This window comes from Temnothorax longispinosus, unplaced genomic scaffold (genome assembly GCF_030848805.1).
Source record: "Temnothorax longispinosus isolate EJ_2023e unplaced genomic scaffold, Tlon_JGU_v1 HiC_scaffold_51, whole genome shotgun sequence".
NCBI classification, from domain to species: Eukaryota; Metazoa; Arthropoda; class Insecta; order Hymenoptera; family Formicidae; genus Temnothorax; species Temnothorax longispinosus.
In genome coordinates, this window is record NW_027270352.1 from 91,944 (window position 1) to 109,967 (window position 18,024).

Genomic DNA, 18,024 nt, shown 5'->3' on the forward strand with positions numbered 1-18,024 from the left:
CATCAGCAACTTCTTCTATTGGTTGATTCTTCTCAAATGGAGTAGAGACTGGATTCGCGTTTTCCATGTTGAATCTTCTGAGTACATCTTTGGCGTACGTCTCTTGAGTGATGAAGATTGATCCATCCTCTTCTTGATTGATCAGTATGTTCAGAAAACATCCAACCGGTTCAACAGTTGTTTTAAATTCCGCTTCTAATCTGTTCAAAAACTCCTCAATAAGATCTTTTCTTGTTGCAGCTACCAAGCCATCATCAACGTATAGAGTGACTATCAGTATATCTTCACCAACGATTTTATAGAATAAGCACGGATCCGCTGTGCTCTCAAGAAATCCGAGATCAAGTAGAAATTTCTTGAATCGTTCGTTCCAGCATCTTGGTGATTGCTTGAGTCCGTATAAACTTCTCTGAAGCTTACACACACGATTAGTGCCATCATTATATCCTTGAGGCTGCTCCATATAAATGTCCTCCTTGATTGTACCGTTCAAGAAGGCCGTTTTTATATCAAATTGTGCTAGCTTTAAGTGTTTACTTACAGCAATGCTTAGCACCGTTCGTACCGTATCAAGGCGAGCAACAGGACTAAATGTTTCTTCGTAGTCAATTCCTTCGCGTTGACTAAAACCCCGAACAACAATCCGGGCTTTGTAACGGTTAATTTCACCTTTAGAGTTGCGTTTAATGCGATATACCCAACGATTAGATATGGGTTTACAACCTACTGGTAAGTCGACTAATGTCCATGTCGCGTTCTCCTTCAACGAGGCAATTTCTTCTGCCATCGCTGCTTTCCAGTGTATTCGTTCCGCTGACTTAATTGCTTCCGAGTAGTTCCTAGGCTCGTCAACCTCAGTCAACATTAATTCCACCAAACGACGTGGAGGTTGAATTTTGCTCCTGTCTCGCAGATTTCGTTTTGTCGATTCTTTTGGCGTAGAACTACACACTGGACTGTCAAGGTTATTATCGGAAGATGAATCAGCCTGGGAGTCAGGCTCTTGTGCAGTCTCATTCGGTCCGTTTCCTGTTGTAGTAGGCACCAACGCTATTGTTTTTCCAGCTGTCTCAGGCTCAAACACAACGTCTCTGCTTCGAATGACTTGATTCTTCGACTGTAGCCAGATGCGAAAACCACCAATATTGTCCGAATATCCGACGAAAATACCAGGTTCAGATTTTGAGTCCCATTTCTTCCGCAATTCTTTTGGTACGTGCACAAAACAGGTGGTACCAAAAACATGAAAATTCTTCAAGTGCGCTGTCTTCCCCGTAAACAGTTCATGCGGTGTTTTCTCGTCAATACTGCTTGGTCCTGTTCGATTAAGTGTGTAGACAGCAGTGTTAACTGCTTCAGCCCATAAATGTTTTGGTAAGTTCCTCGATAACAGCATTGTTCTGGCAAGTTCAACAACAGTTCTATTTGTTCGTTCAGCACAACCATTTTGCTGTGGTGTATACGGATTGGTTACAGTAAATATTACACCATTTGACGCCAACAGTTTTCGGACTTTGCTGTTATCGAATTCTAGACCACCATCACATTGAAAGACTTTCATGGGATGTCCACATTGAGTTTTAACAACCTGCAGTACCTCTGCAATTTTCTCGACAGTTTCAGACTTTTCTTTTAGAAAATAAACCATGCGCAATTTTGAGTAATCACATGTGAAACATAAGAAGTACCTTGCTTTGCCTAGTGACGTACATTCCATTGGACCACAGAGATCTGCATGAATAATCTCACCGGGTGAATTGGCACGTTGTTGACGTGATTGGAAAGTATTACGATGCTGTTTACCCTCAACGCAGGCGCTGCAAAATGAGTTGTCATCTACGAAATCGATTTCATGTTTCTTGAGAATTTTCTTCACATGACGTATGTTCTGGTGACCCAGTCGTTCGTGCCAGATTTGTGCAGTATCCTTTGACGACAGATTGGCCTCATTAACACAAGACGATTCCGGCTGCTTTACACGGATCATTAGCTTAAATAGTTGTCCAACTCGTATCCCGCAGGCTTTGACGACGGAATCTTTAACAAATTCACAATTACTTTTAAAAGACTTGAATATCATACCTCTATCAAGTGCTGAAATCACTGAGAATAGATTTCTTCGAGCACTCGGCACATATAGGACATTTTCCATTCTGCACGGCAGCCATTTTCCATTAACAAGCGCGTCAAACTTAATCGTTCCTCTTCCAAGAGCGTTCATAGTAGATTTGTCTCCGATGTAAATTTTAACTGGCGTTTCAAAAAGTTCAAACGATGAAAACCATTCGCCATGATGTGTAACATGGTCTGTCGCGCCCGAATCTACAATCCACGAATCATTATTAAGTTCAACATTCATAACTTCACTGATGAAAGCTTCTTCATTGTTGCTACTAGTCGTTGTACTTGGTCCCTCTGGCTTCTTCGGTTTAACAGTCGGACAATTTCGCCGAATATGTCCTCTTCCGCCACAGTTGTAACATTTGAATACTTTGTCTTTATTTTTGCTTACTTCAGACTCAACAGTTTTCTTCAGATGCTGGTTCTTACTGCTACGTTCCTTCTTTCCTTGGATTTTAGCCTTGTTTGCCAATAGAGCTGTTAGTTCCTCTTGTTTTCCCGCTCGTTGCTTCCGACGTGACTCTTCAGACGTTAAAACTCCCACCAAGTTTTCGAACGTTTGCTGAATTTCCGGTCTCGCCCACCAAGCTTGACGAAGGCTTTCATACTCGTCCGGTAGCGTGTCCAACAGTTTAACCACTAGTGATGATTCGTCAGGTTTTACATTCATCTGCTGCATACGCAAGGTTAATCCTTCTTTGGCAATATGCGTAACCATATCATCAGTTGGATTCATACTGAAATTGAAAAACTCAGCCTGAACAGTGTGAGCAGCTTGTTTAGTTTGTTGCTCAAATACCGCATGTAATTTTAGCCACATTTCTCTAGCAGTTTCACACTTAACCAAGAGTGTCATTACTTTGGCCTCCAGCGTTCTAACGATAATCTGACTTGCAGCACGATCCGCCTTGTCCCAAACTTTAGCTTCCGCTCGATACTGCACTTGTTGCTCATTACTTGCATTAATCGTTAATGGTTCCGGTTTTACAATTTCGCCAAGACAAACCTCATATGCGTCCTCGGTCCCGCGTAACAGATTTCTTATAGCAAACTTCCAGGTATTCCAGTTTTCTGCGCCTCGTAACTTTTCAACTCCGTGGAACTCCATGCTTGATCTGTTTTAAGTTATTTCCAGTGAACGATCCAGACAACCGCGCCCTTAACCTTATGCGTTTGTCCCGTTCACAGAGGCAAAAGAATACAGCACTTCAGTAACAGATTCCACTTTATTACAAGGAACCACGCTCTGCTACCATGTTGATGTTTTAATAGAAAACAGTCAATATGATTATACCAGTAGTTTTAATTATACAGCCGATACAATAAGAAACGTGAGCTGCGTGGCGTACAGGCAAAAGCGCGGGACGACAAGACAAGAGTGCGGTGGCGCGCGTGAGCAGTAGCGGAAACTATAAAGCCAAAAAGAACTAAACACATGGAGATATGAGAACGCATCTAGCGCCAAATACAAATAACATATATGATTAAAGAGTTTTACCTCAACAAAAACCGCTTTAGACATCCCGAAGTCTTCTTCTAACCGAGTATGTTGGGCCTTTGGGGGCCAGAGTTCCTTCTTGAGAAGGGTCATTTCTAAATGTAATAAATTCATTGCAAGATCTATTCAGTTACGTAACAATAGACTGATAAATAAGATTGCTAATTTTCACAGCTTGGTTAATCGACAAAATATTGCCCCCAGGAACATTCCTTTTTTGGTCTCCAGATGGCCGGTGGTCCAACCTTTCAGGAGTCATTTATACATCTGGTATACACATCCACAATACTCCTACTCCTCTCAGATTTGTCCAATTTTGCCTTTAATAGACACTGATACTGGGTCCCTGGTTAGAGAGCATGGAAATCCCAATACCGCTTTTACTAATCTCATATCCTTTAATAGAGAGTATCCTACGGAGGTTGATATCTTCACAGATGGATCCAAGAATGACACTTCGGCGGGCTGCGCTATCTACGTCCCCTCAAAGGATATTACCAGGTTGTTTAAATTGAACCATTATACTAGCTCCTTTCGGCGGAGGCCATTGCTATCTCTAAATCAATTGACTTATTAGCATGGGAATGCTCGTGGGATTATGTAAATATCTGTACGGACTCGTTGAGTGTCCTTATGACGTTATGTAACGCTAAACCTTTTAATTTCTGTAAACTCTGCCCGGTTATTGCGGATTTAAAAATTAAGTTGAACCTTGCTCTGATTAGTAGTAAGCGTATTAGATTTACATGGTGCCCTGCCCATATCGGCATATGTGGAAACGAGAGAGCAGATGTTGCCGTTAAGATTGCATCCATTAATGGAGAACCTTTAAATAATAAAATATCTTATAGAGATGTCTCTGCTGCTTTGTTGGACACTTATAAAATGATTGACGTGGAATTTTTGGAGAAAATCAATATTGGTTCGGGCAACTTTTATATGGAAAATTTTTATAAGACAGGAATTGATATTTCTTACCTAACTAAATTTAATATCGAAAGACGTTGGCTAGGTATTATTTCTCGTATCATTGTCGGATACGCTTTCTCTAATGCGACTAAGTTTAAATTCGGATTATGTGATTCTCCTGCGTGCCCCTGTGGCTCTTGTTACCAAGACGTTGATCATTTGTTCTGGTCATGCGAGCTATACAGCAAAGAAAGAAATTAATTTATCAATAATCTATTCAAACTCAAACTTTTGGCACCTTTTTCTGTCGTATATTTATTTAACAACCTTAACAGGAATATCTTAAAGGTGATTATTAATTTTTTGAATGATTGTAAGTTCGATTTATAACTGATTGATACGGAGCTTGGCTCTCTTCTTTATCGGCATGTGGAGGAGGAGTAGCTGATGAAAGACGCAAGAGGGCGACTATTCCTCCGGATAGTCCCCCAGATTTCTTGTTATAAAGCGTGGTACTACGGTTCCTGTGGAACCGGAAATCCATTCGGGGCAGAAAGAAGAAGAAGAAGAAGAAGAAGCGTAAGCGCTTACGTTCATTTCGGAACGCATTGTTAGCGGATTACATATCAACAAACGTGTCGTCGAATCGAATTATAAACGGAAAAATTGTAACAAAATTCCAATTTCCAGCATTTAACGCAGTGGTTTTTCCTACATTGAATTTCTCACAAATGGATCTGTACATAATTTAAATATTAAGTAAGGAAAAATTATATGCATACACAAAAATAAATTAAAAATTGAATAAACGAAATATAGGCTCTCTTGAATAAATCAATAAATAAAGGGAAGTGAGAGAGGCAATCAGAGCCACGCGCGGTAATTAATGCGCAATCAAAATAAGTCAATAATAAAATATATTATTTAGTTAATACAAATTCGGACGTTTCGACACTTTTTTGTGTCATCTTCAGCGTAAAAATGAAAATAATACATGAAAATTTCAGACGATAAATTACAGTCAATTGCGATAAAATGAGTCAATCAGTAGAAAAGCGCAGTCAAATCAATAAAATAAAATTCATACGAATGTTCGGTAGTCTGTCAGGATATGCAAATGCTCCGAATCGATCGCATCTTCGACGTTTACTCCTAGGTTGGAAGACCATAGGTAGAAAGGAGAGATTCGATTATTGTCCTTTCTAAACCGTGAATCGGAGTCGCAATATGTTAAAAAACGCAATGTATTAGTATTAAAATTACAATCACAAATTCTTACTTACGGAGCATTACAGACCAGTAAGTAGCAGTGTTAAAAATGTACCTGTCGCTCTGACATGTCGTGAGTGAAGCGTTGGTACAAATTGGAAGGTTAACATAATAAAAGCGGTGTATACATGAGTTAATGGTGGGGATAAAAATTCACAACGAATTCACACGAAATTCACAACACCTAGACAGCTGCGCAAGGGTGCTGCGCGCGTGTTTGACGCTTGACACTCGACGCTCGACGCTCCCATCTAAACGCACCTTTATATTCTTCACTACCACAGAACTTACATTTTAGTCTATTGTGTTCACTTTTACCAGAGAGAAACCTGAGAGCGGCCATCCCGCTTCGGGGGACGCCTAGAGTTCCTCTAGTAAGAGTTAGGACACCGTCCGCCATTAATAGGGAGCTATAGCGCGCGATTTGAAAGGCTTCTACTATTCTATTTATCTATTTATATATTAAAATTAAAGATTACGTTTCTTTTATATAAAAAGTTAAAAAATTGCTCTACGACGTATCACTTATATTATCTATTTGTAATTTTATAAAAGTCTGTCTTTATTTACAAAGATAACATTTGGACATGAAATACATAGTAAGTATAATAATACATTTCACAATCACCATCATTTAATGAAGTTGCTGCAAATGCTCTCCACAGAACTAATATCACGATATGCATATAAAAATCAAATGTAGCATGATTTTTTTTAACTCATTGCAATAGGAGAAACCTGAAAAAATTAACGAATGGAGTACAGTATTTATAGGAAAGTCAACTAGAGATAGAATAATATTAAAGTTTTTTATTCGAATAAACCATACTATAATTTTTTATTCAAAACAAGCCATATATTAAACTTTTTATAGAACATAATAAACACGCATATAACATGATGTATTTAACTTAATGAATACAAACCAAATTTATTATGTTACAGCATGCATATAAGCACTTTTGCTCGCAAACATAGAATTTTTATCCATTCCATGCAATGTTACAGACATTTTTTTTAATCTAAAAGTAATGAAACGTGTAATGATTTTTTGTTTTAAATTATGACAATTTGGAATTGTAAAGTTAATCGTATTACACAAATTAATAAAAAATTTTTTTAAATTTATGGATTTGGAACAAACTTGTATGTAATAACTCTGGAAAACCTTTTCCATCTTTACAATAAAAGAAAATGTTGGTTCATTCATAAAAAATAATGTTTCTTCCTTGAAACATCTTGCTCTTGTCAATTCACTATGTGAACACGCAATAAAGTCAGTACTCCCTGTAGCGTTAATACAAGTATCACATACTTTTTCTTTAGTTTTAATTTTATACAATATATAACCGCCTAAATAATATATAGTATTTAAAGCCATATTATCAAGAACAATATTATCACAAATATCAGTCTCATTTATTTGTACTATTTGATTGCTAACAAGTTCATTTTCGTCGATAATCGGACGCGTGCGATTCTTGTTTGACATTAGTTCTAAAACTGTGAAAAGAACTCCCTGTCATCATTGTCATAACTACTGTGTCCAATATGCTTCATATATTGCGAAATTGTAATTAATTTGAGATCATTTTTGAACTGGACTGCATTTGGTATCACGTTTTTAGAACGAATAATAGAAAATACATTTTCCAAACAATCTTGCATAAATCGCGACGTGAGAACGAACTCGAAGCCCTCATTATCAAGTAAGTAATTAGTTAATTGTATAACGGACATGGTAGAAATTATAACACCTGTTTGAAATGGTTTCCATGACCCTGATTTGCCGACCTCCATTCCTGTAACTACTTGAATAACTTCTCTTAAAAATTGCATTGTTTCTTCAAATTTTTCTACATTAAGTTTTCCTAAGGCTAGTTTTGGTGTTCTTGCGCTCATAATCGTAAACCATTTAGAAATGAACTGTATAAACCAAGCAGTTGTTTTAAGAGTTGGATCATTTGTATCTTCAGCATGAAATTGTAGAGCAGAACCTACACGATGGTTCAATACATTAGTAGCATTGCTCACTTTCATTTTTTGAAAATAATTATTAGGATCTAATAATTTTCTTTGCAATTTTGGAGCTATTAATAAACCAAAACCTAATTTTTCTTGTGCTGTGCATAATTTATGTAAATGAGAAACTCTTACTTCATTTGTTGGTAAACCATATTTATCTACTATTTCCTTTGGAATTTTAAACAATTCATTTCTTATAAAACCTGCTTTTAAGTTTTTGAATGTATGTGCTACGTCATGAAAAAAATAAAGAGAGCGATTTTTGTCAACAGGATGTACGCAAGAATTTATGATCCTAGAATGTCGTGAAATTTTTATACCAAACGCTTTCCATAATGCCATATTTGCGGATCCCATATCTGAAGTAATACTATGAACGCGTAATTCTATTTTTTCTGCTTTTTCTATAATATCACAGACAATAGGTTTTAATTTTGTACCATCCACTGAGTCACTGGTATAATACTTAATAGGCGACAACTTGCTTCCATCGACTTGAAATGCCTCCTAACATTATAACTAAAGCATGATTAGCGATATGCTTATCACCCGAACAATTTTGTAAAGTAGCAGTACCTAAGTACGTATTTTTTGATATATCTAATACATGACTGGGTGTTATGCTCATTTCATCTAGCACTAGCATGCAATGATTATCTAAACTATTTTTGAAGGAAGAAACTTTAATACTTAAAAAGTCAAAAATGTCATTCAAAATACCACTATCAAACTGTATATTTTGCATTTTCCTATTTAATGTTCGTAGCGAAGGTAAAGGAAAATGACGAATCACTTCCTCATAACCTGAGCTACCACATGCAAACCTTATTTTTAGTGCTTTTTGTATAGTATTATTGCACCATTTTGGAACTTTGATAAATTCGCCAGATAACAGTTTTAGTTGCGTATCGCTAAGCATATTCTTTATCTTTGTTGCAAGTATATGGGAAGAACCTGTTCGTTGTTGTAAACGTTTTATATTGCGTTTTGCATTGAGAAGTTTTTCTTTTGCATGTTTATGTAAGCGATCAATTTTTGTTAAAAGTTTACGCATTTCTTCTATTGTTTTGTCTTTTTGTAAACAATTAGTGCACGAATTCAAAACTTTATTTGATTGCACGGATTTTCCATTTTCTGCTTCGCTACTTTCAATATTTATAATTTCATTCACATCTTCATACTCCATTGGTTCATGTTCATTATTTTGGGACGAATTTTCTTCAATATGCACCGTCTCGCTTTGCACAAAGTCTTCCGTTGATTGATCTTTATTTTCATACTCCATTGGTTCATGTTCATTATTTTGGGACGAATTTTCTCCAATATGCACCGTCTCACCTTGCACATAGTCTTTCGTTGATTGATCTTTATTTTCAATTTCGTTAATTATTAGCTCTTTTGGAACTGAAAATAAAGTATTAACATTGGAACATGATTGGAACATATAATTGAATTCTGTCCATACAGAAAAAACTTTACTTTTGTTTATTTAATTTCTTTCTTATATTCCTTAATCTTTGCTGTTAAATAATAATTATTTATATCTATTTCTACAAAAAATCTATTACTTTAATAAATGCAAAAGTTATTATTTATAATAGGTACTGTGTTATTAATTTCTATAAAACTAATAAAAATAGAAATACAAAAAATTAAGAATTTTAAACCAACATAGATGAAAAAATTACCTCTGTATCACCAAATAAAGTAGGTATGGCATTCATTTTTAATTTCAAGCTGCCATCTGCTCTATGTTTTTCCCACATTTCAGGAGCAAAATGAACCTATAAATCATAAAAATAATGTAACAATAATAGAGTATCGGAAACTCACTCTTTCTAATTGTCCCCTTTAGAAAGAGACAAAGAGTGAGTCCGAAACGCATCCAATTTTGGAGACCAGGCATTAATGACGCCGTACAACAATTATTAATAAGTTCAAATTTATATTATTACCTGACATAATGTTGAATGTTTTGTTGGGATCCAATTTGTACGATTCACATTGTGAATCCATATTGCACATCTTTGTGTATCTTTTAATGGGAAATAACACATTTTGTAACCTGATTTCCAGGAATTTGAGCAACCTTGCGCCGCACAACTAGGCATTTTATCTACAACACAGTTTTTAAAATTATTTTTCCAAACTATTTGTAAGTATAAGTTTTAGGTTAAGGTTTTTTGTATAAGTTTTAGATTACAGTTTGTGAATTTAATATTATAATAAATAATTACTAAATACATTTTATTAATAAGTATCGCTTATAATCATGTACAGTTAAACAGATGTAAAATAACTCTTTGTTATATTTTAATTATTTTTATTACTTACTGTAACGTGAATTTTACTCGCTTGCGAAATAGTCATACTTTTGCATAGCGAACGATCGAGGTAATTTTGTTCTTCAACTATCGTACTTGGAAATTGTAGCATAGCCGGGCATAGCGGATCACTAACACTTATGTTATAGCTTTGTCTCACTCCCACTTGCATAGCTTTGTCTCACTCCCACTAACGTCTTCCCCATTAATGGCGGAACCAATCAGGATTCAGACCGGGGTGTCCTAACTCTTACTAGAGGAACTCTAGGGACGCCTGTCCTAATCTGCCCTCTGAGAAAGTGGACGTCAACTACGGCGTTACGCTAGGTAACGATCAGAGAGATCTCGGGTAACGATACATGGGTTCGTATCCGTGCTATGGTTCGTGTCCGAACTACTCAGATGGAGGGGATGTGCATGGTATAAATACATGTATTTATACCATGGGGATGTGCTGGTCGCGCAAGCCCCTCCTCTGTCAGTCATGTCAGTGTACGCTCGGCACTCGGTAAGCTTCGCGCGGGGAGAGAAGGGCAGACATACGATCTGCTGTTTCCTTCTCTCTTGAGCTGTTAGAGGCCACGCATTTCGGGTATCGCCTCTCATGTCTCGCCGAGTGCCGAGTCTCGAGTTGGCAAATCGACGATGCGCTATGTTACATTTATGTTTATATTTACGAGTTTTAATTGTTATATTTATAAATATTGCAATTATATTTACAAAAAAATTGCAAATTAATAAATAAATTTTATTAAACATAAAATCGCGTATGATCATGTACTTCCGTAGTTTTTGTACCGTTAAAATTAAACATAAAATTAATTAATTAAATAAATATTTATAAACATAAAAACTAAAATTCGTAAATGTAATGTATAGAAATTCCCGTTCTGGCCAATATGTTTTTTTATCTAGAAAAAAAGTCATATTAAAAACATTAACTTTGGGATAATATTTAAATTTAATATTTAAATGCATAATAATAGTAAAATATTAACTATCAAGAAAAAAAGGTAGTTTATAGTGTTCTTTTTACTCTTATTTTTGCCAAATCACGAGCACCAAAAGAGGGATATTGGATTAAAATAAAAACAATTTATTATACAAATAATGCACACGGTTAATGTTTCGACTATAGTTAGTCTTCTTCGGAACGGATTATTACGAAAGAAGAAGATAAATATCAAGAAACATAATAATTAATGTTTATTTAACATACTAAAACATTAAACATTAGTCCAGACTAAAACATTAAACAATCACCTAACAATATAAACAAAATAAACAAATAATCTAATTGAATCACAAATATAAAAACGCCGGAATAATCGAATGAAACCATGGCAAGATTATTTATATTGAGAAGTGGTAAAATCTCTTCCGTCAGGAAGAGAATGTAAAAAATTATTAACGGGGGTATTTTGATTTAAAAGATTTTTAAAATATATAACTTGCAGGAATTTTTTATAGGGAAACAAAGAAAGTGAATAACGTTAAACTTTGCATGTTCACTTCACCTTATTTTAAAATTTTATTTTTATTTTTTAAGTAACAAAAATGCTTTTCCTTTCTATTATATTATAGGTATTCTGGTCACTAGAAGATATAAATGACAGACGGTGTAAATAATTCTAGCTGTTCTACAGGTATTTAAAACGCAAAAAGCTAAAATTTTCTTATTCAGAAGAAGTATATGTGGCTATCGTCTGAACTAAAACTAAACCAATATTTCCATTCTAGGCAGCCTTTTTATCAAAAATATTATTAATCAATATTAAATAAACAATTTACGGTCTGAACTTGTATTTTATAGTAGCCTAATAATATTTTTTATATACTATATTCACATATTTTTTTCAACCTTAATAAACTACGCGCCGACTTGTCAGACTTATAACACAGCTCCTATTGGAGTAGTAAAATCTCCTCATTCCCCTCTAATTAAATCGATTTAAATAATAGTAAAGAATTTACTACTCCAACACAGGAGCTGTGTTGTAAGTCTGACAAGTTATGTCGGCGCGCAGTTTATTAAGGTTGGAAAAAATATACGTGTAATACACAAAAAATATTATTAGGCTATTAAGATCCAAGCTCGGACCGCCGTAAACGGCTTATTTAATATTGATTAATTGTATAACGGTCACATAAAACGGGGGGTCTTATTTCTCTTATATTATTAAAAATATTATAACTTTTTTTTAAAATTTTGTTAGTATTTTATTAAAAGAAAAAAACTAATAAACGTATAATGTTTATTCTAGTTCAAACAATAACCACATTGCACTTATTCTGAATAAGAAAATTTTTTGTTTTTGGGTTTCTGATACCTATAGAACAACCAGAATCATTTACTCCGTCTGTCATTTACACCTTCTAGTGATCATGCAAGATATAACATAGAAAAAAATAGCATTTTTCTTACTTAAAAAATAAAAATAAATTCTTAAAATAAGGTTAAATAAGAACATGCAAAGTTTAACAATATTCGCTTTCTTAGTTCCGCTATAAAAAATTCCCATTTATAAAAAATACTTATTTTTAAGATCTTTCAAACCAGAATACGCCCTTAATTTATTGTTTGTTATTAATATATTGTTATTAATTATATACATATAAGTATTAGAAAGCATATGGTATAAAATAATTTCAATATTCAAATTATTGTAATAATAATAAAAAAATCAATTATTTATATTTTCTTCTGTGTGTGTATGCGTGATGTTATTGACAATAGTTTTTTTGCACGTTTACATTTCTTTTACAGATTTTTTACACGCTTAATTTTCACAAGTGTGATGTCAAATACAGACAAGATTTTTGTTTATCTGTTATAAGTGTTATTTCGAATGCAAGATTTTAATAATCAAACGTTTTTAATAATCAAACATTTTCAAACTGCAAACGAGGGACAAGCAATATCATCTACACAGCATGTAGCCTTAAAATACTATGATCTTTTCTAGCAGCACTAGCGTATAATTTGTCCGCCGACATTACGAATTTCTTCTGCAGCAACACATAAAATGTTAAACAGTTTCCTCGAATGGTTGTAACAACGTCTGTATGTCCTTGCATTATTAATTTGTTAAGGTATTGTTCACATTCTCATTCTAAAATAATAATACTATTAAAAAATGTTTATTCTTCTTTAAAGAAAATGCTGTCTCAAATGTTATTCTTTCAAAAAATTTTGACAGACTTGGAAGAAAGAGTTAATTTATATATAGAGACAGAAACTTATCTTAACTTTTAAAATATATTTTAAATTTCTTTAATGCATATAATGCGCGTGTGAGTATGAAAGTGCAATTTGTTTTTATAAATATGATAAATATTATTTTTTAAAAGCTTAATGACAATAATAATCAACGGCAAGACGTTTGTGTGTGATAAAAAATTTACAACATAAAAATACACAAATTTATATAATTAAATGTAAAATATGTCCGTTTAATTAATAATATTCACGATGTTTAGAAATACAAATTGGATTTTCATATTCACACGCGTGTGGCCGGGGCGTATTAAAAAAAGAGGTGTGGCCTCGGGGGGTTAATGATGCAAAAGCATGCAGACGTTGTTATAATCGTTCAAGAAAACTGTTCAATATTTTATGTGATTGTTGCAGAAGAAATTCGTAATGTCGGCGAATAAATTATACGCTAGTGCTTCTAGAGAAAATCGTAGTATTTTAAGACTACATGTTGTGGATCATATTGCTGATCACTCGTTTGCAGATTGAAAATGTTAAACGTAATCTTGCATTTGAAGTCACGCTTATAACAGATAAATAAAAATCTTGTCTGTATTTCACATCACACTTGTGAAAGTTAAGCGTGTAATAAATCTGCAAAAAAAATGTAAACGTGCAAAAAAACTTGTCAATAATATCACACACACACGCACACACAGTAGAAAATGTAAATAATTGATTTCTTTATTATTACATTTGAATATTGAAATTATTTTGTACCATATGCTTCTTCACACTTATATGTATGTAATTAATAACAATATGTTAATGACAAATAATAAATTACAAGGGCGTATTCTAGTTTGAAAGATCTTAAGGACGTTCTCCGAAAAATCGATTTTCTCTAGATTTTTTTTAAAACTGTGAATATACATTAATTTAGGTGTGCTTTATGCGTGGTATAAATTTCAGTACCTCTTACGATATTAAAAATCGAGATATTGAGCTTCAAAGTTTCAACTTTTAACATGGAATTCCTATTCCGAGCTATTGTAATATAGACATAATAAATTGTGAAAAAAGTTTTCTCTAAATGTTTTTGAAAAACTAGTATATAATCCATAAAAATAGAAATAATATGCGATAAGTGTCAATAACCTTGCGGTACGCGTTTTCGAGAAATACTAGTGTAAAGTACGCGATTTGATGAATTTTTCGCTCGGTTCAGGAATGACAGAAGAGGAGAGGCGTCAGTTATTACTTGGCAACGCCGCATGAGTTCTCACGCGTGAAGTTAACTTCTTATTTTTTAGTTGTTATATGTAATATTTTGTATATAAACAATGAAGGGTCAAAGCACATAACATGGCGTAGCGATATACGACGGTCGTAGTACTCGACCTGACAGATCAGGATACGCCAAAGTTTGTGCGTTACTTACGTCCACGACTACGACTGTCATATGTGCTTTGGCCCTAACTTTAGTAAAATAAATTTTTCTTTTTAGGCATGAATACAAGTTGAGCACGACTGGAGCCGGGGAAGGTCTTTAAAAATAGGTATTTTTCAGGAATTTTTAATTAGGTGAACGAAGAAAGCGAATAACGTTAAACTTTGCATGTTCTTTTAATCTTATTTTAAGAATATATTTTTATTTTTTAAGTAAGAAAAATATTCTTATTTATGTTATATCTTGATCACTAAAAGACGTAAATAAGAGATGAAGTAAATGATTCTAGCTGTTCTAAATATCAAAAATGTAAAAACCAAAAACTTTCTTATTCAAAATAAGTGATGGCTATCGTCTGAACTAGAATAAACATTGTTTATTAGTTTTTTTTTTAATAAAATACTAATAAAATTTTGAAAAAAGTTATAATATTTTTAATAAAAAAGCCGCTTTTACACACACAAAATAGAAATATTGATTTAATTCTAGTTCAGACAATAGCCACACTTCTGCAGAATTAGAAATTTTAGAGAAAGAAAATTTTAGCTTTTTGTGTTTCAGATACCTAGAACAGCTAAAATTATTTACACCGTCTGTCATTTATAGTGACAAGGATATAACAGAAAAGAAGAGCATTTTTGTTACTTAAATAAAAATAAAATTTTAAAATAAGGTGAAGAGAACATGCAAAGTTTAACGTTATTCACTTTTTTTGTTTTCCTATAAAAAATTCCTGAAAAATATCTATTTTAAAGATATTTTAAATCAGAATACCCCCGTTAATAATTGTTTACATTCTCTTCCTGACGGAAGAGATTTTATCACCTCTCAATATAAATATAAAATTTATCTTGTCATGGTTTCATTCGATTTATACTCCGGCGTTTTTATATTTGTGATTCAATTAGATTTTATTGTTTATTTTGTTTATATTATTAGGAAATTGTTTAATGTTTTAGTCTAGTAGACTAATGTTTAATGTTTTAGTATGTTAACTGAAACATTATCATGTTTTAATATTTATATCTTCTTCTTTTATATTCATAGTAATCCGTTCCGAAGAAGACTAAAATTATAATAAGTACAGTCGAAATGTTACCCACGTGTATTGTTTATTTAATAAAATGTTTTTATTTTTATCCAATATCCTTTTGTTGTTGCTTGTAATTTAGCCGTAATTTGGCCAATTAAACATGCATAGGTAAAATAAATTTAATGAGAGTAAAAGAACATTATAAACTACAATTATTTCTCATAGTTAATAATATAATTATTGGTATGCATTTAAATATTACACGTAAATATTATTATGCTAAAGTAAAGGTTTTTAATGTAAGACTTTTTTAGATAGAAAAGCATATGTATAGAACCGTGATTTTTATACATTACATTTGCGAATTTTAATTTTTAAGTTTATAAATATTTATTTAATTAATTATATTTGCAATCTTTATATATTTATAAACTTCTAATATATATACATATATATATATTTATTTATAAATATAAAAAATAAAATTTGTAAATATAAACGCAAATGTAACGTATAGCGCATCGTCAATTTGCCAACTCGAGACTCAGCACTCGGCGAGACACGAAACACGAGACGCGAAACCCGAAATGCGTGGCATTGTGGTATAGCCGGCGCGTGCTAACGGCAACGCCGCGCCGGCAATGTCCCAGCTCAAGAGAGAAAGAGACAGCAGATCGTATGTCTGTCCTTCTCTCCCCGCTCGAAACTTGCCAAGTGCCGAGCGTACACGAACAGAAGAGGGGCTTGCGCGACCAGCATATCCCCTCCATCTGAGTAGTTCGGACACGAACCATAGCACGGACACGAACCATGTGTGTACCGTTACCGAGCGTAACGACGTAGTTGACGTCCACTTTCTCAGGCGGCGCGTCAGTATACGTCCGCTGGAACGGAATGATCCCGGTGGCCGCTCTCAGGTTTCTCTCTGGCACATATGACAGTCGGTAGTCGTGGACGTAATAAGTAAGGGCCTAAGCAGAATGGCTGTCTTATAACCTTAAGGCAGTGTTTTATGCCTTAAGTCTTTGTCTTATGTTATGCTAGGTCTACAATGCGAGTCGCAAAGTCGTGAGTCGCAAGAATTGACCAATCACAATCGAATTTGAGGAGAATAATCGACTGTGATTGGTCAATTCTTGCGACTCACGACTTTGCGACTCCCATTGTAGACCCAGCATAACGCACAATACTGTGTTAAATGTTTCCTGTCTTGTGTCACAGTATATAGCGCAACTCTCCCGATTTCAGCGTGGATGAAAATGAACTGCACATGCGCGTGCGAGGTATGTAACCAATCAGAGCACCGATAATCTATCTCACTTCCTCTCACTGTTATAAGTCTCTCTCTCTTTCTAATTTATCGTTGCGTGTCAGACGCGCGCGTTTTGATTGAGATAATGTATGGAGACGCATGTTTGACGTGCGTTATAACGCGCAGAAACGCATGCATAAACAACAAGGGTTACATTTGAGATAGAAATAATTAAAACATAATGTACAACCAGACGCGCGTTTTATATTTATTTATTGGCACTATATATTTTTTAATTATATATATATATATATAGGTTAGGTATATACAAAATACAGATAAATTTTAATAATTTGTATAGCAATTGTACAATTGTGCCATATTACTTCTTCGTGTTATACACGAGTTGTATAACACAAATCAATAAATTATTTATGCTATCAATATTTAAACGGTCACAAAAGGAAATATCAAGGAAATATTAAGAAAATTATATAATACAACTTGTAACTTAATTTTATCTAAAATATAAGTAGAAAGGGCTGTAAGGGTCACAACGCGGATCACGGTGCGTTCAGATATAAATGTGATTTATTCCTCGATTTACAAAAATCCAAACGTTTCGGCTCCTGTCCGAGCCTGTTTCGTTGTGCGTCGAAAGACAATGTTTCGTTGTGCGTCGTGTCGATGGGATCTCGTCTTACAGATCGCTCTGCACAGATCATTCCCTTTGCCTTATTTTCTTATTATTTGGTTTGACTGCGATGTATTTTTTTCTCCAGACTAATTGATTTGGACCTTTTAGTCTCACTAAGTTTCTGTCAAATTGAAACAGTAAACTCACCATGTTAAGGGAGAATATATATTTTTGATGTTAATATTATACCACTGAGGATGGCTCGGACAGGAGCCGAAACGTTTGGATTTTTGTAAATCGAGGAATAAAT

At 33.9% G+C, this 18,024-nt stretch overlaps 1 protein-coding gene across 2 annotated transcripts; it reads right to left on the minus strand.

The window, feature by feature from the left end:
* Positions 1 to 7,958: 7,958 nt before the first annotated feature.
* Positions 7,959 to 11,050, minus strand: LOC139824673 (peroxynitrite isomerase THAP4-like). Of its 2 annotated transcripts, XR_011735218.1 has the most exons (4): positions 10,157 to 11,050; positions 9,778 to 9,938; positions 9,511 to 9,606; positions 7,959 to 9,226 (listed from the first exon to the last, which is right to left on the minus strand). XR_011735218.1 is itself a non-coding variant. In XM_071797198.1 (3 exons), the coding sequence occupies exons 1-3, from the start codon at positions 9,931 to 9,933 to the stop codon at positions 9,212 to 9,214; spliced, it is 267 nt and encodes an 88-aa protein (XP_071653299.1). In that variant the 3' UTR covers positions 7,959 to 9,211. The 2 variants fall into 2 exon arrangements, 1 of the variants encoding a protein (XP_071653299.1); XM_071797198.1 differs by lacking the exon at positions 10,157 to 11,050 and having other exon boundaries at positions 9,778 to 9,933.
* Positions 11,051 to 18,024: the final 6,974 nt, after the last annotated feature.

What these genes read in the sequence shown, in the direction of transcription:
- LOC139824673 (XM_071797198.1), bottom strand. Translation starts at nt 9,933, where the DNA reads ATGCCTAGTTGTGCGGCGCAAGGTTGCTCAAATTCCTGGAAATCAGGT. An exon ending in AACATTCAACATTATGTCAG is followed by an intron (nt 9,607 to 9,777) that starts GTAATAATATAA and finishes TATGATTTATAG; the next exon opens with GTTCATTTTGCTCCTGAAAT.